This window comes from Erpetoichthys calabaricus, chromosome 10 (genome assembly GCF_900747795.2).
Source record: "Erpetoichthys calabaricus chromosome 10, fErpCal1.3, whole genome shotgun sequence".
Lineage (NCBI taxonomy): Eukaryota > Metazoa > Chordata > Cladistia > Polypteriformes > Polypteridae > Erpetoichthys > Erpetoichthys calabaricus.
In genome coordinates this window covers 74,151,982-74,177,874 of record NC_041403.2, presented here as the reverse complement: position 1 = coordinate 74,177,874, position 25,893 = coordinate 74,151,982, and the positions used below count along the sequence as shown (strand labels likewise).

The window sequence follows — 25,893 nt, the reverse complement described above, 5'->3', positions numbered from 1 at the left end:
TGTTTAAGGTATATATTTTAGGATCAGAGTTCTATCCTTTTCTAAAGTAGGTCCGAGGTAAACAACGACTTCCGGTGGATCAGTCTTTAAGAACTTGGCTGCCCAGAAGGGATGGGGCTTAGGCCACTTCAGCCAGAAGTGTTGACACTCCCCTTCAGGGTTCTTCTCATCCATTCTAGGGACAGCCATGTTAGTGATGGTGTTTCAGTCTATTCCTTCCTACTGTGAGAACACAGACTCAAATAAAAGCTGCTTATTTGCTGTTACTGATATGATAACTTTTGAATGCCATCTTTCTTGGGGACCAGCACAGAGACTGTGAGATATTCTTTGCTTAAAAACCTTCAAAAGAATGTGAACAGAAAAACAAGGAATGAACTGAACTGAAACAAAAGAGCCACAATTCAGTAAAACAGCAGCAAGCTTTGAGGATGCCAGAGATAGAGGCATGAACAGATGACTTCAGTGAAACACCAGAAAGCTCTGAGGAGACTGGGGCAGAAGCACTAACAGATGACTAAAGGACCTCAGTAAAACACCAGCAAGCTTTGAGACCAGAGGCAGTGCACTAATAGATTACCAGAAGACTCCTTATACAGAATATATGAAAACTATAGATCAGAAAAATCTGCTATGGGGACATTATTGCAGTTGCATTAGGATATTAAAATGTGGTCTGAAGTCTTCCTATATATATCCTGGAGGAAATCCGCACTCTCTGAAATAGCTGTGTAAATCACTGAGTTAAAAAGGCTCTCCTTGTTAAACTGATGCCAATTTTGCTGTATTTATACAGTTGCTATAAAGCTATTATACTAGACGCCTTGTTTGAGACCAAATGATTCATCAGTGTCAGTGGGGGTGTTTGTTTTGGGCTGTAAAGATATTTACCCAATTATTTGAACTGGCTCTTGTCCTAGAAGAAGTCCTTTGTTGCACGCGTGGTCCTCCCCATTCCTTTTCTACCTACTTTATTTATTACACAATTTTTCTGATCAGTTTGATTGCTGGGGCTGCGTTTTTTCTCTCATTTGGTCTTTACAGTGCTTCACTCTTGCAGGGCTGGCTCTAGCTTTTTTGCTGCTCTAGGTGAAGATGAAATTGTCACGCCCAAACCTTGGATGTTTAAATCAATTACATGGAGGAGCCGGCCCAAAGAAATGGGGGTCTTTATTAACCAGATATGAGACTGAAGAATGTTAGGGCCCTCGTAGAATTGACAAAATGTGAGCACCCATAGACTTAGCTGCTTTAGGTGGCTGCCTAGTTTGCCTGTATGGTAGAGCCAGCCCTGCACTCAAGCCATATGATATTAATATCTTTACAAAGTGAGTAATTGGAGCAGGTCACTTTAGAGGAGGCTTCCTGTTGATCAGCACACAAAGTATGAAATTGTGGATGTGCAGCAGTTGACTAAAGGGCGCTGACCAACATCCACATCGTTTACTAAATAGTGCAAGAATATAAAACATCCAACTGTGAGTTTACTTTGCTGCTGTTGCTTTCCATAATGAGAGCTCAAATTTAAGACTTCAGTAGTATGAAGATGAATTGCCTAAAATGGCTACCATAAAGTAACACAACAGGTCAGTTTTCCTTCTAGTTTGCAGATATGTTCTGTTGTGTGTGCCTGGATAGAGAGTGGCAACTCTGCTGATATCACTCTTTTCGCCATCCAGCCCACTTTCTTACCCTGAGCACTTGATTTCTACACCAGTAGCAGTTGAGGTACAGTATTTGAATATCCGCCATAATTAAGTACAAGCTGGTTAATGTTAGTACTATGTTGTTCTGCTCATTCTCAGTTCACTATTGTTCAATTAGAAAACTGAAAACATGTCTACCTTTTTGTACAGCAAAACAGCTGTGATATTATGATGTTCTATGAATTTAATGGGCAATTGAAAGCCATGATAAATGTCTTTGTGTTCAAAGGATTCTTGAAAGAAACTCATGGGAAAGTGTGAACGTTGATAGGTATTTTGGAATTTATTGTAACTTCTGAGCTCAACTAAGCAATATGTATCCTTGAGATGTCCTGACATGTACTCTCCTGTCACTATCTTTCCAGGCCCAGTATTTCCCATGACTTGTACTATTGAGAAGAACTTCCTATCCCTAAATTATCTGGCAGAGTACCTGGTGCCTAAGGCTGCAGAAGGTTGTCTGCTATCCTCCTCAAAAGGGTCCAGAGATGTTCACATCATAGAGCTGCAAGCTCCAGACTCCAGTAGTTACAGGTAAGACATTTTTAAAGTAAGCTGTGTAAACAAGATGTTTTAGCACTTTGAATACAGAGAATGTTCAGAAAGATCTCACAAATATTATAGATTGCAATTCATTAAAAAACAGTATCAGTTAGAGGATCTGTACAAATTTTTTTCAAAACCTGGCAGGATCTGATCAATATTATTTTAGAATAAGAGAAATAACTATTACCGCATTTAATTCCCTTCTCCATCTCTTATTTACATATATATTTATTTCTCCCTTTCCTTTGCTTATTGTTGTCTTATTAAAAAGCCCTAAGCAATTCTCCTTTAGCTAAGCTCTCCTTCTCAGGGGTGGGGTTTGATTTGTCTTCAATTTTGTTTGGTTATAAATTGATCTATTTGTATGGAATGATTACAATAAAAATTAATAAAAAAAAAAAAAAAAACAGTATTTATAAAAAGTTTGAAAAAATTAAAGCTACAATGCTATGATAATATATCTGTGCAAAATACTAAAAACATTTAAAGCAGAGGGAAGCCTTGCATGTCAAAGCTGGTATGAAGTCCTGTTAAAAATACAACCATAAATGTGTCTGGGTGTCTGAGTGTTTGCAGCCTAAATGTATACTTGAGTGACATTTTAAAGGTATTCTTATGAACTGCTGGACGCCTTTTCTGTCACACACTTAAAACAAACAGAAAATTAATCTCTTTGCACCATCTACAGAATGGTGGGCAGTTTAGTTTTGTTAGGTAACTGCTTAAATCTGTAAATTTCACAAGAATGGATCGATTCATTTAGTGACACACAAAATTGGCTGAGCTCAAATGACATTCCAATCTACTGATCACTACTTGTACTTTTTAGTAGCAATTGTAATTTGAGAATTGGTTAGAGAGGTTCAAAATATGGCAATATTATAACTATAAAGATATCAACAGATATGACTGAAAGAACGTATACATGCACCAGACACCCATTTTAATACCAACTGTCTCCTCAGGCCATGGCCATTTGTTTGAAGAAAAAAAAATGGTTGAGACAAAAGGAAGACCACGTAAGGCCTCTTAAAGGTCCTTATTACTGTTAAACTGGGCAATTCTAACCGTAAAACTAATAAGCTGGTTTATGTCAATGGAAAAGATGGCAGCCCTGTAATTGGTTAAGTATGTAGCTGAAAGTAAGCCAAATAAGAATATAGGAAACTTTTTGAACTTTTAAATCCACTTCTTGATAACTCATTTCATACCTCTATAGTTCTTAGCATGAAAAAATACTTACTTTATACAATGAGCACAAAATCTACTCTTTGTTAGCCTTCATCTGCACCACACTGTTCTTGTTGCAATTCTTCTTTTAAGTTCAATGGCTTATTTTATAGAAGTGTTAAATACTTCTCTCATTCATGTCTTCATATTTGATTTGCTTAGACAGAGAGATTTTAATCTTTTTTTTTACTTGTAGAATATATACCATGGTTCTAAAATATGTATAGCAGCTCTTGTCTAGACTTCTTTCAGTTTAGTTGTGTTCTCTCAGTGGTGACCTCACAGGTGTATTGTATAGCTTAAAGGTATATTCCTGTCAAAAATAATGTGTTTTTATACAGTAGTTTACTTACTCCATGTGCTTTTTAGTGATGATTGAGAAAAAACGTTAATGTCATGTTTTCGTAGAAAATGGAGGCGAAAAAATGATGATATAATATAAGCCAATGGTAACCGATACAATACAATGGCAAACAATGAAAAAAAGTCTATTGATAAAAAAAAAAAAAGATCCACATGTCAGTTATCCTTTTGATTGCTCACAACAAGCAAAACACATGCATTTTTTTCTAAAATATTATGAAATTGTTACTTCCAGAAAGAACAGTGCACATCATAGTCAGGAATGTAGCTCACATGAGTTTTTAAATTGAAAACAGGACTCTTGACCAGTGAATGTGGAGAGAGCTCAAAAGCTCAAGAACACCAGTAATGTGAGACTTTAATTTTTTTCCATGAATGTTTTTCATATGGTTTGTTCATACGCCTGTTGTTCAGCATTGGTCGCCATTGCCTTGCAGTGTACCATAAACTGTTATTATCTCTAGTCTCCATGAAAACGTCAGATTAAAGATTTTTCTGTGTTATCACTACAAAACACATGGGGTAGGTAACGTGATAAAAAATGTAATTTTTGAGTGGAGTATTTCTTTAAACATAATCTTGATTGATCCAGTATTATATAACCCAACTCTCTATTATCTTTCTTAATCACTGCTGTATACAGTTCAGAATCGGAAAGTAACAGGGTCTGTAGGATTCCCAGGTATTTTTCTGGCTCAGTGTCTCCCAATGTCTAATTATATTTACATTTTTACTTCCCTTCTCCAAATCTTTACATTAATTCCCGTTACTAGGGCTGAGTTTTCTCCAGGTTTGTCCTTTGATTTAATTTATTTAAAGACATCAACTATTCTTTCTTTTTCTTCTCCTTTCGGCTGCTCCCGTTAGGGTTTGCCACAGCGGATCATCTTTTTCCATATCTTTCTGTCCTCTGCATCTTGTTCTGTTACACCCATCACCTGCATGTCCTTTCTTCCCACATCCATAAACCTTCTCTTAGGTCTTCCTCTTTTTCTCTTTCCTTGCAGCTCCATCCCAAGCATCCTTTTCCCAATATACCAGCATCTCTCCTCTGCACATGTCCAAACCAGTGCAATCTCGTCTGTCTGACTTTGTCTCCAAACCGTCCAACTTGAGCTGACCCTCTAATGTACTCATTTCTAATACTATCCATCCTCGTCACACCCAGTGAAATCTTAATGTCTTTAAACTCTGCCACCTACAGCTGTGTCTCTTGTTTTTTGGTCAGTGCAACTGTTTCCAACCCATATAACATAGCTGGTCTCACTACCGTCTTGTAGACCCTCCCTTTCACTCTTGCTGGTACCCGTCTGTCACAAATTACTCCTGACACTCTTCTCCACCCATTCCACCCTGCCTGCACTCTCTTTTTCACCTTCTTTTCCACAATCCCCATTACACTGTACTGTTGATCCCAAGTATTTAAACTCATCCACCTTCGCCAACTCTACTCCCTACATCCTCACCATTCCACTCACCTCCCTCTCGTTCACACACATGTATTTTGTCTTGTTCCTACTGACCTTCATTCCTCTTCTCCGTAGTAAAGAACATCTCTACCTCTCCAGGGTCTCCTAAACCTGCTCCCTACTCTCGCTGCAGATCACAATATCATCAGCAAACATCATAGTCCACGGGCACTCCTGTCTAATCTCATCTGTCAACCTGTCCATCACCATTGCAAATAAGAAAGGACTCAGAGTCGATCCCTGATGTAATCTCACCTCGTTTCATTTACTACAGGATGCATAAACCAGTTTTGTACCAATATGTTGTCTGCCCTATGAATCCTTGCCACTTCTCCTTTGTAGGTAGTCTTAATGGGGCTTAAGTTTGAAAGTCATTGTAGATTATAATCACATGCTTTTTGTCTATCATGTGTCTTTAACATACCTTCATAAACGTCCAGTATATTAGTAAAACACACTCTCCCCTGTTTAGACCTACACTGGCTGCATTGTCTTATCTTTTATTATCATTTCCCATTCATTTAACTTTGATGCAAGTTGATTCATTAGCCATCTATTACCAGGGTCAGCATAATATGCTTTTTATATAATGTTTCAGCATTGGCTAGCTTCCATTTCATAGGAAATTCCTAGGTTTATAGTGACTTCCTAATAACAGATGTTGTGTGAACTTGAGAGATATCCCTCTCAATGAATTGACATTTTTGATTAAAGAATCAAATGGTTGGGCTCAGTAAAAATAATTGTTATACTTGTCACTAAAGAAGAAAGAAAACATGTTTATTTCCTCACAGTAGTGAAGGAGATGTACACAGGCACGTTGGCATCCTTGGAATTGTGAAAATGCATACAGACAAGAATAGAACAAGCAAGGTCCATGTAGAATGCTCTCCAGCCTGAATTTCAACATGATAAATAGCACAGATACTTACACTTGAGTTAACTAGATAATGACTGAAAGTTTTAAGTCAGTCTAATGGCTGCAAGTCAGTTTTTATAGTTAAACAGGGAATCGTTGTGAAGTCATTTTAATCCAAACTCCCACAAGTATTAAAGATTTGAGTTTTGTTTTGCTCTTTGAATAAGTTTGCCTATCTCAGACTTTTAGTGTTTCAACGCTACCTTTAGACTAACAACTCTATTTGGTTTATCCTTAAATCTCTGCCACTTAGCTGCTCTGTTTTGATCATTCATTTCCAGGACAAATGATCACAGCAATAATAATGCCATTCAGAAAAATGCTACTGTTAGCCCATTGTATAATTCAAACAGTATTCAGAAAAACAGTGGAGAACACTTTCAGAATTAAAATGGGTGGCACTTGATTATTAAATACTTCAAGGCAGGCAAGAGACATAATACCTTCAGTGTAGTGTTAGGCCTGTCCTTGGTTGCTTTGCTAGATTTACTGTGTCAGGTAAAGCCACTGTGGTGGACACCCAGGGGGGCATCCTTAACATCAATCATTATTATGTATAGTCCCCAATACCATAAGGCATTAAAAAATATCAAATGAGAAGCAAATGAGGGTGTTTTGAAGGCACACATGTTTTAAGTACAGTAGAATCAGAATGGTACGGAAGATTTACTCAGAGAATGAGGAAATTAGTATTGCCATTTGAAAGGGTAAGTGAGGATGGGTGGATAGATAGATAGATAGATAGATAGATAGATAGATAGATAGATAGATAGATAGATAGATAGATAGATAGATAGATAGATAGATATTAGTCTAACCATGAATCTTCTATTAGTCTTGAATTTTCTTTGGTTTGGAAAATTTATTTTTTGCTTAAGTGCCAACAAAAAACTGCTCGTTTTTTAAAGTTAACTTAAATTTGCTACACCTAATTAAGCAGATGTAACTGGCGAGTTAAGGTTTAAAATGAGGTGCTATGGATTTGCCTCTATTTTACCTACAGTATACTACATTGTGCTTACAGTCAACGGTCTGAAAATATATTTTGAATATACAGGACGACAATATTTTCCACAGAAATACATTTGCTTGTGTGAGATGCATACATCTTTCCTTTTCACTAAAAATCTCTGTAAAAGGTATTTTTTATTGTGCCCTGTGACTTTCCCAACATATGCCACCCAGAACAGAAAGGTATGGAAAATCTTCTAACAGAAACACAGAGAAGGCAGTACTTTAAAATTATTTTACAAAAACGTATCCCTTCACCAATGGCATTGAAGGAATGCAGCAGTCGAGTTATGTAAAATCAATCCAGGCTGCGCGTGCTAGTAACCCGTCTGTTATGCATTTTGTCCTTGCTATCTGGGAGTCTGCCCAGGCTTTTAATCAACTGGCCAGACACTAGAGACATTATAGTATGGAAGAACCCGGATAAGTTCATGATTCCTGGCATTCAGAATGTCTCCTTTCTTTCCAAAACAGTGCTTTCCAGGTGGATATAACTGTTGACGTCAGGCCTCTTGAAGCAAACACCATGGTTCATAGAAACCTTGTGCTTATCCTGAAGTGTGAGAAGCCAGTCAACTGGGTAGTCAAGTCGCATGGAGTCTCTGGAAACCTGGAAGTAGTGGTATGTAAACGACTTTTGAACTCTGGATGACTTTTTGTCATTGACTTCTAATTTATACTGTACATCAATGAGCTGACACCTGCTAGCCCCACTGTGTACTATGCCGCATACATTATTTATGACCCTCAATTTGCAAAGGTATTAAAAAGGAGAGACGCTTCTGCACAGAGTTGCAGCACTAGCACAAGTCATAAAAATGTCCCCAGCTTCCAGCTGCTGTCATGCTTAACGAAACAAGCTGCACATTATATTTGTCACATATCTGACATATGGAATAATACCTTTGTTTTAGTTGTAGACAGAGGGTAGGTGCTGTGAAATTTCCTTTTAGTCTATGCAGTAGTTTTTCTTTTATTCATCCCGTAAAATGAAGAATGAGATTTTTTTGAAAGCCAGCCTGCCAGATTATTTTTCTTGTGTGCTCGGTCTTGCAAGTTTGCCATCCATCAAAACAAGAATTATGTGGATGGTTGGCACTCAGCATAGTTTACAGTGTTCCACATGTTACACTTGAAACGTTAATCACTTTGGAGTTCATAAAAATATTTTTGCACAATGTTTTCTGAGCTTAGCTCTTCTAGTATGGCACCAGAAAAAGGAATCATCAAGAGAAGGAACAAAAAAAAGGCTTTGTGCATTGCTTCTCAAGGAAACAATTATTTTTAATAAGGAGGCATAATAAATAATTCCAAAAGCAATCAAGGATATCCATCGATCCATTATCCAACCCACTATATCCTAACTACAGGGTCATGGGGGTCTACTGGAGCCAATCCCAGCCAACACAGGCAGGAAACAAACCCCAGGCAGGGCGCCATCAAGGATATCCATCCCTTTTATTCGCTAAATATTCCAACATGTATACTTCAGTTGACAAAATTGACGCTTAATGGAAAAAAATTATGATTGTGGTTAAAGTAAAATATGAAGCAGAGTTCCTTTTGTGTGAAATTCCAGCTGCACAGAGCCTTGTGCTGAAAAAGGTCTGCAGAAAATGGATGGATAGATGAGAAAAATAAGGGGGACAGTCTCCTATATCATCATTTTCATAGCACTAAAAGCATATTACAGAGAAATTTACAATTGTTTTATGGATTATCTGCACTGCACATGCTTTGAAAATAGACAGGATTACAGGTATTGTGTTCCTTCATTTTATAGTCTGCTGCCACAGGCTTTCATGCTTAGATTAGAAAAATACAATTTAAATGTAGTAAGTATATTGTTAGCTTATGTGATGGAGCAATTCAGTTATAAAAATGTGTGTGTAACAAAACAAAAGTAGTGACCTGCATGAAATCATTGGTAACAAACGGGTACTCAACTCTGGTCCTGGATTGGCTACAGAATTTCATTCCAACCAGTTTCATAATTAGATGCCAGGCACAGCAGATCGTGAAGCTTGGTATGTAATTGTATTGCTTGTTAGTGCTTTCATTCTTACAAGACATATTTTTATCACATTGTAGATTCTTCATTTTTTGAGAACATTATCCATATGTTCTGTGGTTCTGAACAGATATGTACCCCTAGGCCCTTCCCTAGTCTCGTTATTTTCAAAACATTGTATTAACACAGATTCTTCATGATACATGTACAAAGGTTTAAATAGAAGCATGGTAGCTGGAGAGCTGGTTGTTCCTTTGTCATTGGCACTGCATTATTAATTGATGGCTGCTTAAGAAAACAGGCAACAATTAAAACCTTAGTGCAGCTGTTTAAAACTAAAATAGGATTCTGAATTGTAACAAATAATTTAAAGGATGCAGTTTGGTATTTTTCAAGTTGAAATTATTTCTTCACAAGCAAGGTATATATGCATTTGCCATGTGAAATTGTGTTTCAAAGTACAGCATTTTCTATAATTTAAAACAAATATCTTGCATGCAATGGCACTTTATAATGGTGGCAATGGGGCACAAAGCGTCACCGGAAAAACAAAATGACTGAAACTTACTGAACAAGACCTCTTTGAGTTTCTATAAAAGAAAACATGCTGTCTGTCTTTCCGACGCATGTTTGTGACAACAAACATAATTATTTTATTGTGTATTCCTGGTGCTGCTTTTCTCAAGGTAACGATACCTTTTCTATTCACTTGTGGGAGTTTTCACATAAATACGAAAGTACATGTAAGTCAAAACAAAAAGAACCATGTGTCACAAAACGTTTACTGTGACTTTGTCATTTGAGAGGAAAGCAAAGGTTATTCTAGAAGACTACAAGTGCTGAGCTATCACGCATGGCTGGCTTTCTTTTAAAATGCCTGAGTCTCATAATATTGCTTTTTTGTTCAAAAATGACATGTATAAATTATTTTACAGTATGTGTGTGTTATTGCAAGACACAGATCAATACTCATCAGACTGTCTAGGCTTGGAAAATGGATGTATTCGGTAAGTTTTAAGGGTTTTCTTTTCCGGTGATGCTTCATTCTTGGTTAATTCCAGTGTAACACTCCAGTGAGGGTGAGATATATTTTTAAATTTATACAAAATGCAATTTTGCATGTCGAATGCATATATACCATGTTTGTGAAGAAATAACTTTGATTTCTAAAATTCCAAAAATTATCCTTTAACTAAAAATGCCCAAAAAAGGCATATTGCTTTAGTAGTAAATAAACAGGTTCCAATGAAATATTTGGTTAAAACAAATACCTTCAGCCACTGTGGACATCTAAGGCTGGTGTTGAGTACCCCTGATACACAAATAGTTTATTAGCATGTAACCTTTCTGTTTCAAATGCTGAAATGTATTTTTTGTGTTCATCTTTTTCCTGGCTCGCACTTATCCAGTATAGGATTTCTGCAGCTCAGATACAGTCGTTAATGTATGTAAATCTTCCTTACACTGCTTCAGTCTATCCCAGGGGATTGTTTTTCTGCTCTTTAAACCATTTCCAAAACACCCCACCAAACTGCATAGAAGCCGTCTGCAATATTGGAGAATCCCTCTGAGACATGTGGAAAATGAAGAAAGAAATTCCCACCATAGATTAGATATTCCATTGACTGTACCAAGTCAGTAAATCTAGTGGAACTTTTGTCACTTTAAGGAAGCAATCTGATCCATCTCATACATCCACACAAGTTTTAAAAGGCAAGTTTCCTGCTGGGCCTCACACTTACTGGTTTACAGTTTTTGGTTTCACTTTTGCTTGCTGGAGGTTTTTTTTTTAACCTTTAAATAAGATTTTTATAACCTTAACGAGCTGTATATACCCGGCGTTGCCCGGGGCAGAAGTAACCTAATCGGTCAAACACTTACATATATACCAAAGTAAACCTAATCGGTTAAACAGCTTCATATATACAGAAGCGAACCTAATCGGACAAACAGCTAATCTATATACATAAGCAAACCTAATTGGTCAAACAGTTACATAAATACAAAAGCAAACCTAATCGATGAAACAGCTTCATATATACAGAAGCGAACCTAATTGGTCAAACAGTTATGCATGTGCAGAATAATTTTACAAAGATTATGCGTGTTAACAATCATTAAAAAGAAAAGATTGAGGAACTCTTCTTCTATATGTGATGAAGCTGGATGAAGCTGACTTGACGAAGACGTAGGTGGCATAGATTGGTTTTTCTAAAACAGAAGAAAAAAATGAGTATCTATTATTATTTTAAATTAGAATGAAAATGAGAACCTTGATTAGAGATAGATTATCCGTATTAAAATATGTGCATGAATAAACTTTTGGTAACTCTCTAGCAAAAGTTTATTCATACAAATTGGCATGGGATGGCTTTGTGAAAAAGTAAAAATTAGATAAAAATAAATTGAGAATGCGTACTTCGATTTGACTGAGATTATCTGTAATGATGAAAAAAAAGTTTAGTATGTTTTTTTTTCCATAAGGGAAGGATGTAAAACCTTACATAGGCACCCTTCAGTCCGTACTGAAGGGTACTGTCAGATTCTTACTGACTAAAAAACACCCTTTTTATTCCACAGCTACCCCAAAAACCACTATTAGGCATTACTTTGGGGTGGCAGTAGTTTAGTTATGAAACAGCTGGGTCCTGAAAAAAATCTGTCTTATTAGTGGCTTCATCACATATAGAAGAACAGTTCCTCAATCTTTTCTTTTTAATGATTGTTAACACGCATAATGTTTGTAAAATCATTCTGCACATTCATAACTGTTTGACCAATTAGGTTCGCTTCTGTATATATGAAGCTGTTTAACCGATTAGGTTTACTTTGGTATATATGTAAGTGTTTGACCGATTAGGTTACTTCTGCCCCGGGCAACGCCGGGTATATACAGCTCGTATATATATATATATACATATACACACATACATGCAGTTTTAATAACACAGAAATCAATATAAACATTAACATCATTATCATATGAGAATATGAAGTAATATATAAGAAGCACATTTCATATAAATATAAATTATTAAACAGTAAAATCTTCTTCTGTAATTTGCTACCGTGGCAATTTGTGTGTCTGTCCAGGATTTTAAATGACCTGTAGCTCGCAAACCGTTGCACCTATACACTTGAAATGTGGTACACATATAGTACGTCACGTCTACTATCCGCTTTATGGGTGATGATTGTTTTAGTCTTTTTATCTTTATTTTATTTTATTGTACAATCAAGTCCTATCTGCGCACAGCAGGGCAGCCGTGGGCGGATGCGTATGGTGTATTCACTCGATGTTATCGTGCATTGCGCTGTCACTGGTATTTTGATAAAAGAATTTGAACAACATATAAGAAGCGTATAAATTATTAAACAGTAAAACATTAACATTTAAGAAGTAAAGTTACATTAAGTACTACTGCTGTGCCTTCGGGTATACCTCATTTTTTGTTTGCCCATTACATGCTTAAATGTATACATTTTTTGGTGCACCTACCCGAGAACACGCGACATATAACCGAGCGTGGGAGAAGCATGGATTTTAAACACGCGTTGAGTTGATGTGCTGGTCTCCCTCGTGAAATAACTGGTAATGTTTGACTAAAATCTACAGCGAGTAAAACGACATTAGCTCCTATTTTTTTTTACGATCTCTGAGATGTTGCTTTTTTCAGTTCAAGGCTTCATAAGCTCTTTTATGTTGTATGGTGTACTTATCCCAAACCATCATCTTTGAATGTTGCAAGACTTTCGCCTTGTATGTAGATCGGGGTAATTACATTCATTGCATTCCTAGTCTGAATCACAATGTGATTGTATGGGTGGTTACCTGGCACTGTAGGGTTGCCACCCGTCCTTTAAAATACGGAATCGTGCCGCGTTTGAGAATGAAATTGCGCGTCCCGTTTTGAATCAATACTGGACGGGATTTATCCCGTATTTTTTTAATCATTTTTTTTTTAAAGCAGCGTCTCATGCAAATCATCCCACACGCATTTTATGAAGATGCCTCCTTTCCTACTTTTGATTGGGTAATACTTGATGTCATCGTTAGTTTGATTGGTGTTTTTAACTGTCCAGTGAGTAGGGCGTGTCTTTCAACCGTAAGCAGATTTTTTGCAGTGGTATCACTGACCTCGACGACGGCGACGTTATACGTCAAAAATAAATTACGATAAATGACGATTTTAGCGATACTTTATTACGACGGCGGCTACATAGACACGATCAAATAAAAACAAAAAAATCAAATAATCATTCTACATTTTCAAAACGTCGAAAAAACGACGGAATGAAAAAAAGGCCCACCCGACGACCCACCCATTCCATTTTTATATATATAGACAAGAATAGGGATGTCAAATATCATTCTTCAAGAATATTAAAATCCTATATGTTTTTTTCATTGTTACAGAAACATACAGTTGCTGTACTTTGTCCTGTTTTAGCTTTTCCTCGAAGCTATTTTAAACAGATTTTTGTATAGATTTCCTAATTCAGCCTCTTTGATCTCTTAAAAATGTTTGGTGTAGACATGTGCAGAATCTTCTCAGTCTAACTTAATCTTTAACCCAATTAAGTCGTTAAGAGTTGTTCCGTAATGAAATCCAGAAGACGTTCAAGCTGTCTAGGTAGGAGATGATTAGTTAGAGTGTCGTGGATGTTTATTGAGTTTCTAAGTGCCCATTAAATGTTTGCAACATTAAGGTACATGCGCATACAACATACAGTTTTCATACTGGCCAACGCATTTTATGTTTCACTACTGCATTGTATCTTACCCTTGAATAGTTGTGCTTGTTTTTATGTATTTATTAATACATTTTCACATGGTTCAGGCTTTATTTCATAGTTTTCACCTGACACTCTAAAAGTGGGAGAATGTTCATTTGTATTTTTTGTCACTAATTTTTTTTTTTCTTGCTAAATCAAGTGACCCTTCATAAGTGACATCACTTTGTAGCTGTTTTTGGATCAAAATTTCAGTTTTCAGTAAGAAAACACAATGAAAGAAATACTATTTGGAGTATTTTGTGCTGTCGCTCACCAATTAAATTCATTAAAGTTTGCAAAATTATATCCAGGCAAAGGACTGTAAATATAACTCTGCCTGAAAAGACTTTAGTACTAAGGATTAAGTAAATCAACAGGGATTATATATATTTTTTATATATATATATATATATATATATGAAAACACAATACAGGCTGCAATTAATTTGCAATTGCCAGTGTTTTTAAAATGTGAACATCAGTGGCAAAGTATAGTCATCTTTCTAAGGGCACCATTCTCTAGTGAATGCAGGTGAAGGCTCGGGTACAGTGTTACCTACATTTCCTTCAGCAGTCTGCATTAGTTCTTCTGCTGACTATGAGTTAGCAGCAGGTGAAGAACACACACCAAGGTTCACTTGACTTCACTTCAGATATACAGATGAAACACACCAAGAATGTTTATTTACACATTCAGCAAAAGTCATGCAATTCATATGGCTTACCAGATACTGCACTAGCCACGAAACTATTCCAGTGAGACTTGTGTTTTTAACAATTCTTTACATAGTTCAGTCTAAGATAATCTACATTACCTAACAGCTGCATTTATCCACTGTGGCCAAAACTGGCATAAAGAATTAGTAAATATGTTGAAAGCTTTGAAGCCTTATTCGAACTCTTTGTTAAAGCCGATCTGAATGGTTGCTCTTTAGTATCAAATACTAATTTCATCATTCTTAACAGTTCCCACAGTTTTGCCACTGATGAAGGGACTGTCCGTGTGGGAAAAATTCATAATCCGGTTATCATTCCTCGGTTGCATGTTTCCTTCAACCCTGAACGGCTGTCAGAGTGAGTGCCAACCATGACGGTGCGGTTCCTCAGCTGTGTTTGGTCAGCTGCCATGTCACGGAATTAATTCAGTCTGGCCAGTAATGTTGGAAGGGGAACAGTAAGTGCAAGGAGAAGGCAGCAATCTCAGCCAGGCATATCTTATATTTCAGCTGAAAAATGTACGTGAACCGAACAAGGAATGTCAGTTTGATTTTTCGGAATTGGCAGAATTCATGGTTAGTGATGTTCCTGGTTAGGAAGTGTGAAGAGTGGGTATATATTTGAAAAGTTAATTCCAACTTCTCAAAGCAGAAGTGAGTGTAGCTGTCAGAGCAATAAATCCAAGCAAGTATGAGTTAAGTTCTCTTTTTTCTGAAAGAGTTGGCACTATCAAATAGAACACCTTACTTGAGCAGACTAAACAGTTATGTGCGCAGATAACATGCATTTTTACTAAAAAAAGTAAAATGTGACCCTTTAAGGGGATGGAATGTGAAAGCAGAGCAGGCCTAGATCTAGACTTACCCAAATAAGCGTGCGTTCATTTATGTTCAGTTTTCAGTATTTCTTTATGCATTTCTAACAGTGTTTTAGACTGTTTTATATTCTGGCAAGAAACCTGACTAAGTCTCACCCCATGTTGTATCCTTTTTTTTGGCTAAACCACTTCGCTTTCCTTTTCAGTGTAACATCCTCATTAGGGTTTTTGCTACAGTTAATGTACATGTTTTGTTTGAGCTCTTTCAATTGTTAGTTCTTAGGGATATGATTGAATAATTTACGTAACATAATGTACAGTTTTTTAGAAGACATTTTAGTTTAAAAAATTAACAGCTTTGGCAGCAATAAAATAACATAAAAAGTATAAATGTGGTAGAAATGTTTGAATCACAAAATATTTTGCCATTATATATCAGAAATTTTATTATTCAGAGCAGTAGTGTTTTTTCAGATGGATTCTAATTTTTAATTAATTAAGCTTAGATTTCAGATTTCACTTATTGTACACACACAACATGATTTTCCTTTTAGTTCAGTTTGCAAAGGGTGTATACGGTATGCTCTGATCTGTAACATTCTGCAGAGTTCCAACAGGAGTTTTGTCATTAAAAAGCACTTAACTCTTACGTAATTCGTGTAGCATCTGTTCGTATTCCAGTATATCTTAAAGAAAATGTATTTACAATTTTTAAGATAAGCTGGTAGGAATGAGGAGGTGTACGATAAAATGTAGCTAAATGCTGATTTTATATAAATTAAAATTATCTTTTACATTTTTCTTACTGTCATAATGTGATTTGTTTTTGTGATGTTGTTCTTTCATAACCTAGACAACAAAGCTCAAACATGTTTCACTCCATAGAAGGTTCACACCTGTGTGTATGGGAAGAAATGTGCTTTTGAGTGCAATAATGCATGTATATAATTTAATTTCAGTGCCACCCCCCCCCCCCCCTTCTGTGTGCAGATGACAGAAATATAAAGAAAATCACATTTTGTAAACCGCTCTGAGCCCCATCACAGTGATATGGATAGGCGCCTTAGAATATCATTATTGTGCTTCGGATTCCCTGCATGATGCAGATGCTGAAATATTGCAGGAAGCTGTAGAAGTACAAATATAGATTAACAACAACCCCCTGCCCAAAGACACACACGTTTATTCCTACTGTGGGACTGTCTTCTGTGAGATCTGTTTCACCCCAGCAAGTAAATTGAGAAATCGATAATTGTTATACCTTTGGCTTAGTGGTCTTATGTCTGGTATTTCACATGCACTTCTTAAAGGACACTCTGATATGTCTGCAGGTTCTAAACTTGAGTTATAATATGTGTCGTGAACATAACTGCCTACTTAAGTAGGAAAACTTGTGCTTTCATGTGCTTCCAAATTTCTTGATAAAAATTTGATTTAGATAGATAGATAGATAGATAGATAGATAGATAGATAGATAGATAGATAGATAGATAGATAGATAGATAGATAGATAGATAGATAGATAGATAGATAGATACTTTATTAATCATAAGGGGAAATTCATTTTATGTTAATATTATTTATTAATGTACTCTATGTGACAGTAAAATCAAGGTTTAAGTTAAAATGGATATGTAATGTGATTAATAGCTCATTAGGAGACTTGCTTATAAGTCAGAAGATAACTCCACTAAGAGTAGATGGAATAAACATTTTTGTGGATGTAGATCTAACAGAGAACACAGAAAATTCTCAAACTGCGTTCACATTATGTGCAGAGCTGGAAATCTGCTCTTGTTTATCTAGCATTAAGCACGCTATGAATTTGACATTTACGGAAACTTCTTTCCTTAGGACAAACATTTTCATGATATCTAGTGATGACAATGCAATTCTCCTTTCTGTTTTGTTGGGTTATTGAAGACTTCTGATGGCTGTGGGCAAAGTAGTGACACTTCATCATTTCAAGTGCTGAAAACTAAAAAGGTGAAAAATCTGCCATCAACTGCCGAGCACCTGATCCACTGGGCCAAAACAAACCATTATAGTCCAGTTACCTCCTACACCAACTCTCCAGTTGCAAATCATTTTCAAGTGAGGCTGTCAAAAGATGGTAAGTATCATTTACAGTATAGAGAAATGCCTTGGCAATTTGTTATGGCCCAGGACAGTTGACATGGTACAACTGTTGTTACCAAAATATTCTCGAACCTCACTAGGAGCAAGTTGGGTGAATTATTTTACTAATTTGGGGTAGATGTGTGTGTGTGGATATTGTGTTATGTTATGAGTTTGAATAAACACATTCAAAAATGGGTCGCAGATGTTTGCTGTTTTTTGTGGTTCATGTACTGTAGTAATTTCTTTTTTCACTTTTATGCTTTTTTTAATTTTTAGAACTGTTCAGTCTGAATGTGAATTTAATGTTTCTTATTAATCGTTACATTTTATGAATGTTGAGACTTTTTTATGTGTTTTGACTTATATATTATCAAAAAATGTCATTGTCACAAGTGTCATGCCTAAAAGGAAGATCTAGAATTTAGAAACTTAGAAAGCTTTAGAAACATTTAAAAACATGCCTATGGAGGTTTAGAATAAAATAGACCATACAGATCACACCCCAGTTTGTGGCACACATTAGATAGACAAATAGATATACGTAAAAAAATATATTATATATTATTGTCTGACAAGGAGAACAAAGGAAAAATATACACATATACATATAATTATATACAATATGTATTTTTAAAGATTATATATGTATATACAGTGATCCCTCGCTATATCGCGCTTCGCCTTTCGCAGCTTCACTCCATCGCGGATTTTATATGTAAGCATATTTAAATATATATCGCGGATTTTTCGCTGCTTCGCGGGTTTCTGCGGTCAATGGGTCTTTTAATTTCTGGTACATGCTTCCTCAGTTGGTTTGCCCAGTTGATTTCATACAAGGGACGCTATTGGCAGATGGCTGAGAAGCTACCCAGCTTACTTTTCTCTTTGTCTTGCGCTGACTTTCTCTGATCCTGACGTAGGGGGATTGAGCAGGGGGACTGTTCGCACACCTAGACGATACGGACGCTTGTCTAAAAATGCTGAAAGATTATCTTCACGTTGCTATCTTTTGTGCAGCTGCATGTCAGCTCGAAGGGCACGTATTGATTTTTGCTTGAAAAACAAACTCTCTCTCTCTCTCTCTCTCTCTTTCTCTGCTCCTGACGGAGGGGGTGTGAGCTGCCGCCTTCAACAGCTTTGTGCCGCGGTGCTTCGCATACTTAAAAGGCAAACAGCCCTATTGATTTGTTTGCTTTTGTCTCTCTCTATCTCTGTGACATGATCTGCTCCTGACACGCACTCCTTTGAAGAGGAAGATATGTTTGCATTCTTTTAATTGTGAGACGGAACTGTCATCTCTGTCTTGTCATGGAGCACAGTTTAAACTTTTGAAAAAGAGACAAATGTTTGTTTGCAGTGTTTGAATAACGTTCCTGTCTCTCTACAACCTCCTGTGTTTCTGCACAAATCTGTGACCCAAGCATGACAATATAAAAATAACCATATAAACATATGGTTTCTACTTCGCGGATTTTCTTATTTCGCGGGTGGCTCTCACCCCCGCGATGGAGGAGGGATTACTGTACACTGTTCGCTATGTTACAATATTTGTTCCTACGATTGACTTCTCAGTAACCTTAATGACTTGTGGAAAAAGACTATCCCTGAATCTACTGGTGTGCATGCCAATGGTCTATAGTACCATCTGCCATAAGGAAGACGTGAGAAATGTGGCTGTGCAGAATGCCAGAGATCTTTCATTGCACAGTTTGCCTTTCCTAGACAGCGAGTGTTGTACTGTATATGGTATCCTAAGACTAGGTCAGGTTTGAATGGCCCAATACAAATGATAGCTAAAGATCAGGTACAGTGTTAGCCTGAACATACTGCACAATAGTCCCAGATTCTCAGTGAACCCTGGGCATAGGCCTCATACGTATGCCCACCACAGATGAGTTGTATTATAGCTGATTGTTTCATTCAAAGGTTAATGAAAAGATGGACAGGTGAGTGAGGTTTACAAGTCTGAGATGAAAACTGGTCATTACCACCCAGCGCTACTTTAGGAGGATCGCTTTATATTGTGGTGTCTTACTTGCTCTGTCTATGTATCGTTTTATCGCCATTGATTTTTTTTAGTTTGTTATTATTGTTTGAGGTGGGTGACAGAATGTAGTGGTAGTAATATAATACCTTTCTGTCCTAAAGGGTAGCCCAAATACAATCCCTTAAACTATAATTAAAGATCCCATGCAAAAAAGGGAATTGCATGCTGGTGCCCATTTGAAGATGGCGTTTCTGCCATTCCAACAACACAGTAACTAAGCTGTGTGAAGATCTGAGACTGGCCTGCACAAAAAGCATTTGTAACTAAGTTTAGAATGCAGTGACTGGAGCAGTCATGAAGGTCCTCTTTTTACCTTACAAATTATTTACAGCTCTTTTGATGTCTGGAGGTATGTGGGCTCTGTGGTAGAGCTGCTGCCTCCTGAGTTTTTCTGCCACGCCTGGACATTTGTCAGTGAGGAGACTGCACCACTCTCCAGTGTCAGCGTGGGGTTTCTTCCAGGTGCCCTGGCTTTCCTCTCACATCCCCAAAGATGTGCAGGTTAGGCTCACTTGCCATTCCCATGTTTCATTGTTTAGCTCTTTGTAGATTTTCTGTATGAATATTTGGCACACAGGATAACGGAGAAATGCTGCTTAGTGTGTTGAAAGGCAAAAGAAGCAATCTGTTAACTAAATCGATCATTTGAACAATTTATTTAATTTAGTTTGATAGTCTGATTCTCAGAATTTCTTAAGCAAGGAAGATGTTATAACATTATTTTAAGGTCCAAGCAGTGTAGTCATTGAGCTAAAAGCCTGAAAAAATGATGTGGGTGGAAAATGTGGTGATGTTCTTTTTTCAAACTACTGTACTGTTGTCAGAAGCAAATAACAGTTAGAAGTGGCTTGTTCTAAGCAAGAAATCTGTATAATCCTGAACTTTACACAGAATTTGATAGTGATAAATTAAAGAATTACCAAGAAAATTGGATATTTGAGTCTATTGTGCTTTTGCTTAAGGTGCAAAAAAAGGATGATGCTTGTTCATCGTGCATCTTCTTGTTTGTGGTAGTGACTCTTAATTATGGATATATTCAGTTTCACTTAAATGATTTCTTTCTCCTTTACTTGCAGAAGACATTGAAAGCTATTCAGTTCCACCTATGCTAAAAGTACTTCAAAACAGCAGACAGCAATTTGGGCCAATACATCAGGACGGTTTTCCTTTTAGCATTCCACATCCCCTAGACAGGGACGATGAGGATGGTCGTGACATCTTGCATTCACTGTTTAGTCTACTGCCATTTGGAAAAGATCACAGCCCACTTTCTGAAGATGTGAAGGAGCCTGAAGAAGCTCAAGGCAGTCTGAATGTTGGAATGACAGTGAAATGTGAGCCAGACAGAATGCTTGCTGTTGTGGACAAAGAAAGCCTCCAGGTGTGTATTGAATGTTTTATTGGCTATTTTCAGCTAAATTGTATGAAACCCTCAAATATATATTGCTGATGAATATGCATTTTGCAGATCATAAGTAATAACTAATGTCTTCTGTGGTTCACTTTGGGTTTCCCAAGGTGACATGATACAGAAAAAGCTTTGCCTGTGACACTGTTCACATTGGAAATCTGAATTTACACTGGAAATCCTTGTACCATAGACATCTATTTTTATTAAGTTTATAGTTATGTGTCTAGCTCATAAAAAAATTCTTTGGAACATTTATATCCACACATTTTGCTGTAACAGTAGGCATGTCTGACTCTCTTGTAGGTCTTGACTGAAGCACCACTTAGATGGCCTGTCTATTTTTGATTCCTAAGAGAAGTAGGCTTAAGATGGGTTACAGATAGCAATATACAGTAGGCTTCAGTGGCACTTGTGGCAATGGTATCTACCAGAGAAGTCTTTTAGTTAGAAAACTAAGGTAGGAAGCAGCAGGGTAAGAATCAAGAAATGAATACGACTTGATCCACCAAATAAATTAAACATAAGCAGAGAGGGTGGACTAAATAGGAAGGTATAGTATATGACTGTGAATCACAAGATCACTGGTTCAGTCTCCAACACTGGCGCACTGTGTGATTCTGAGTGCTTCAGCTGGAAAAAGTACTATATTAAGTATTAAGTATTATATTAATACTGCTCTGAAGTTGTCAAACCTGGGATTTGTGTTCAAGGCCCACTCATACACTCATGGGTACAACTTGGAATCAGCAGTTAACCTGAACCACACGTCTTTGAGATTGTTTGAGGAGAACCAGAGTATTCAGGGGAAAGTCCACATGGACATGGGGAGAAACTGCAACCTTGGTGTCGGATTTGGACCCAGAATGAACCAGCCTACTGGCTCCATTAGGTACTCATGGCAGTACAACTTAATGCTGCCCCACCATGCCACCCTCAAACTGACCCTGTAACACTTACTGCTGACTTTGTTATCAGCTTCTATCATCAAGTTATTTCAGACCTTTTTTACTTTATCTGCAGGTTGTTATCATAGAATGATTAATCATGGATTTAAATGATCTTGTATTGCATTGCTGCTTTTAATGTGTTCTTGTTTATTTTACATGTCATTTTATTTTGGTGTCCAATATGAAAGGCACTATATAAATAAAAAAAAACATACTGGTGTATCAAATAATTTCTGATCATGGGAATGCATTAGTTGAACTAAAAAGAAAAAAATAGGGATATTTTTCCTCTCGTGTTTAACAGAATGCCTTACATAACTATAAACATGCTGTACTTAGGGCTCCTGTGACTATATTCTCAGGTTAAACCTGATGGTTTTCTACATCATGGCTGACAGTGAAGAAGTTTAAAAAAATGAAGGGACTTCTATCATAGTGTCCCTGTATGCTACATCTTAGACTAAATCACCAGGCCTGGCTTCAGCAGTGGACTAAGGTATCTGTCGTCCAGGCGTTGTTTTCTGAGATTTGTTTAAAACTATTATGAGAGTCATATTTTGGGTTTTTTCTTTCTATGGCTCCTCCCTTTAAATGAGGCACTATATAAATAAAATGCATTGTTTTTATTATTATTATTAGTGGATGCTTCTGTTCAGGATGAGTCCAACTCTAACCTGTAAAGGAGCCATTCCTACATCTCATGCAAGGTCAAAAACATGGAGATGGAATGAAGCTACAAAGAGCAGTGGCCAAAACTGTGTTGGTGCCTTTCATGACAGCAACCCAAAACAAAATTAGTAGTCACCAGTAGTCAGGGAAGCCATTAAGATGAAGAAAGTGGCGTTTTGTGCAATGTTAGTTGGAGGTTCTCCGAATTTGACAAAGCTGTACTAGTAGGTCATAATGGTGGAAATGGCCAGAATGAAGCATCATGTACAGTGGGAATTGACTAAAGCCATGCAGACTAAACTTCAGACAACCTTAAAAAGATTCTGGCAAACCTTTCAAGAACTCATTTAGAACAGTTGAGATATCATCCAGCCTGTCTGGAGAAAAGCTGACTTTAGTTTCAATATAGTCAGAAGATGGAAGAAGTATATCAAGGTACTTGAAAGTCCTCCATCTTGGAAGAAGCACACCCATTTGTTAGGGTTGATTAAAAAACCTTTGAAGAATCTGGAGTAGAGAAAATCTAATTAATAGTGAAAGCACTGGATTTGATGGTGTCTTCAAAAAGTAGGGTGTGTTATGAAAGTTTCACACTTCTTGACATCCATGGAAAAGGCTATGCAATAGAACTGGAACCAAGACTTTATTGGATAATTGAACCTTAGATCCAGCAGGGGAGATGCATATTAAATTCAGGCCCTGAAATAATGGACCAGCTATTTGAACTTACACAGATACTAAAGGAATCAGGTGAGTTTATTATTATGTAGCACATGGGATTATGTGGAAAGTGCTGCACAGCTATGGTGTTGTGGGGCAGATGCTTCATTTGTTCAGTGGATTTACAGATCGGGCATTGGGTTTGTATATCTGACATTAAGTAGTGTTGGTTCAACAAAGGGTGTGGAACTCCATGCATGTGTCTTATGTTTCTTGTGTCCTTGATTTTCATAAATACAATATTTAGTTATATGTAAGACTGGAGAGTATCCACTATGGGAGAGTATGGGTTGCATTTGTGTTGTTCATGGATGATATGGACTGTGATCACTGGAGCAAACTGGAACTTTTTGCAATTTAGTGAAAAATGGCTAGGATGAGAATAAGCACCACAAAATAAAATTGCTTTGCTCCCTCCAGATAAGGAAGTCATGGAGAAGCTGCTTTAAGTGAGTACAAGTATGTCACAGTCATATTCACAAGCAATGGTAGAGGTGATTGTGATTTTGTACACTACATCATGGTGATGAGACAAGAGCTAATCTTTCAGTCTACCCATCAGTCTGCATTATAATATTTACCAGGTAATGGCCAAAAGAATGAAAACACAAGTAGCCCTATTGGTGGCCAAGGTGAGATCCCTGTACAAAGTTGATGGACCCCAACACAGTAATAAGGTGAGGAGGTCGGCAGTAATGTGGAACCTCACAACAGAACTACTGGTTTTCTAGACCGGGAGAAGCCAGTTGAAGTGGTGTGTGCATATATTTAGTGTATCCTTGGGTGCTTCCCAAAGAGAGTGTGTTTAATATGACCCCTGGGAGAAGACCCAGGAGCAGAAGAAGCACCTAAGGCCCTGGGGGTGCCTGGGAGTTCCTCAAGATAGTCTTCAGAATACTGCTGATCATAGATTTGCTTGGTCTGCTCAGCTTAGCATGTTGTCACTGGAACCCTTACCAAGAACAATGTATTGAAAGTGACATTAAATGATTTTTGGCCTTCTACGAGGCAGTGGAGTAGTGGAGAGTGCAGTAACTGGAAGTCATTTTTGCAAATATTCAACAAGAAAATTGTGAAAAATTGACATGGTCTGATAAGGCGAATGCTCTGCAGAACACTTTGCTGCTGTAAAGTGAGATTCAGTTCTCAGTAGCTGTGTAAGGAGTACCCAGAGCCTGCACTTGAAGAGCTGCAACACGTTACTTCAACACTTGCACAATTATCTCACCAGAATATACAAAACAAGACAAAAAAGGTGCTCGATCCTTACATTTTCCTGGGCTCCCTACCTTAGTCAACTGCAGTCGCAAACATAAATAATAAAATGCTGTATGAACATTAAAATCAGAACAATAAGTAAGTAATAACATAACTAATACAAGCACAGTTATCTGTAACTATAACCTAAATAATAATAACTGAAATGACCGCACACCTAATCTGACCTTTTAGAAGAACAGCCAGGCAATCCTGCCTTACAGGTATAACACATGCACAGTGTGTGCCTTTTTAGGTAAACGAACAAAAAAACCCCATTGCTCACTTTGACATTTAGTAAATGAAGCCCATTTTTGAAGAGGACCCATTGGCGCTTGTATCATTTAAAATCTCTACAGACAGATATACCTGAAATGTGTTGTGTGTTTAAAAATGTTCCTGGATGATGATGACCTTCTTTGAGGAAATGAAGAAGGGCATTGATTTGCTTTTATTTACTGTGTAGCTGAATTCAAAATCACTCTTTATAATCATTTTTTATTTTATATAGCACCTTTCATTATCTCAATGAAAGAAAAAGTATTTTTTAAATTTGCTAGTAAATGTGTAATTTTTTTTTTGTTCTAGGCTTATAATCATTTATTCAATCTATTTCTGTCATTCATAGGCTAATGGATACATTGGAGCAGATTTGACTTTGTTGAATTCAACGTGCAAGGCAAAAGAAAACCAAACCCACTACATCTTGGAGGCGCCTTTCAGAGGCTGTGACACAGCCTTTTACCAGCACCTTGGCTCATTTGTCTACAAGAATGCAGTAAGTGCCTCCAGCAGACGCAAGGAATTGTTAGTCTTTTGAAAAGAAGGCAGGATTTTTAAAACATGACCATTTCTGAATATCCTGCTGTTTCCTCTAAGATTCCAAATGCTTTTTTATTTAGTAACATTAATGTGAAGATGCGGATGGTATTGTCTGATGACCAGGACATTATGCTTCAAACTGGAAGGCCACTCAGATTCCTACTTAATACATTACCTGCACAACATGGGTACAATGGTGGGGCCTATGACTCTGCTCTGCTATCACACCCGTTGGCCGCAGACAGCAAGTCGCTGGTTTGCACTGCTTTCTCACTTCAGCTCTTCTTAAGAAAAGAGTCAGCTGGCTAAAAGAGGTCAAGGTCGGAGACTTCTG

General features: G+C 37.1%; 1 protein-coding gene across 2 annotated transcripts in view; it reads left to right on the top strand.

The window, feature by feature from the left end:
* The window catches only part of tgfbr3 (transforming growth factor, beta receptor III), a 241,412-nt gene that overhangs the window by 171,422 nt on the left and 44,097 nt on the right, over positions 1 to 25,893 (top strand). For both annotated transcript variants that reach the window (XM_051932789.1, XM_051932788.1), the window contains exons 6-10: positions 2,072 to 2,240; positions 7,719 to 7,866; positions 17,489 to 17,678; positions 20,810 to 21,114; positions 25,366 to 25,515. In XM_051932789.1, the coding sequence (XP_051788749.1) occupies positions 2,072 to 2,240; positions 7,719 to 7,866; positions 17,489 to 17,678; positions 20,810 to 21,114; positions 25,366 to 25,515 (962 nt within the window). The remainder of the gene's footprint in view (positions 1 to 2,071; positions 2,241 to 7,718; positions 7,867 to 17,488; positions 17,679 to 20,809; positions 21,115 to 25,365; positions 25,516 to 25,893) is intronic.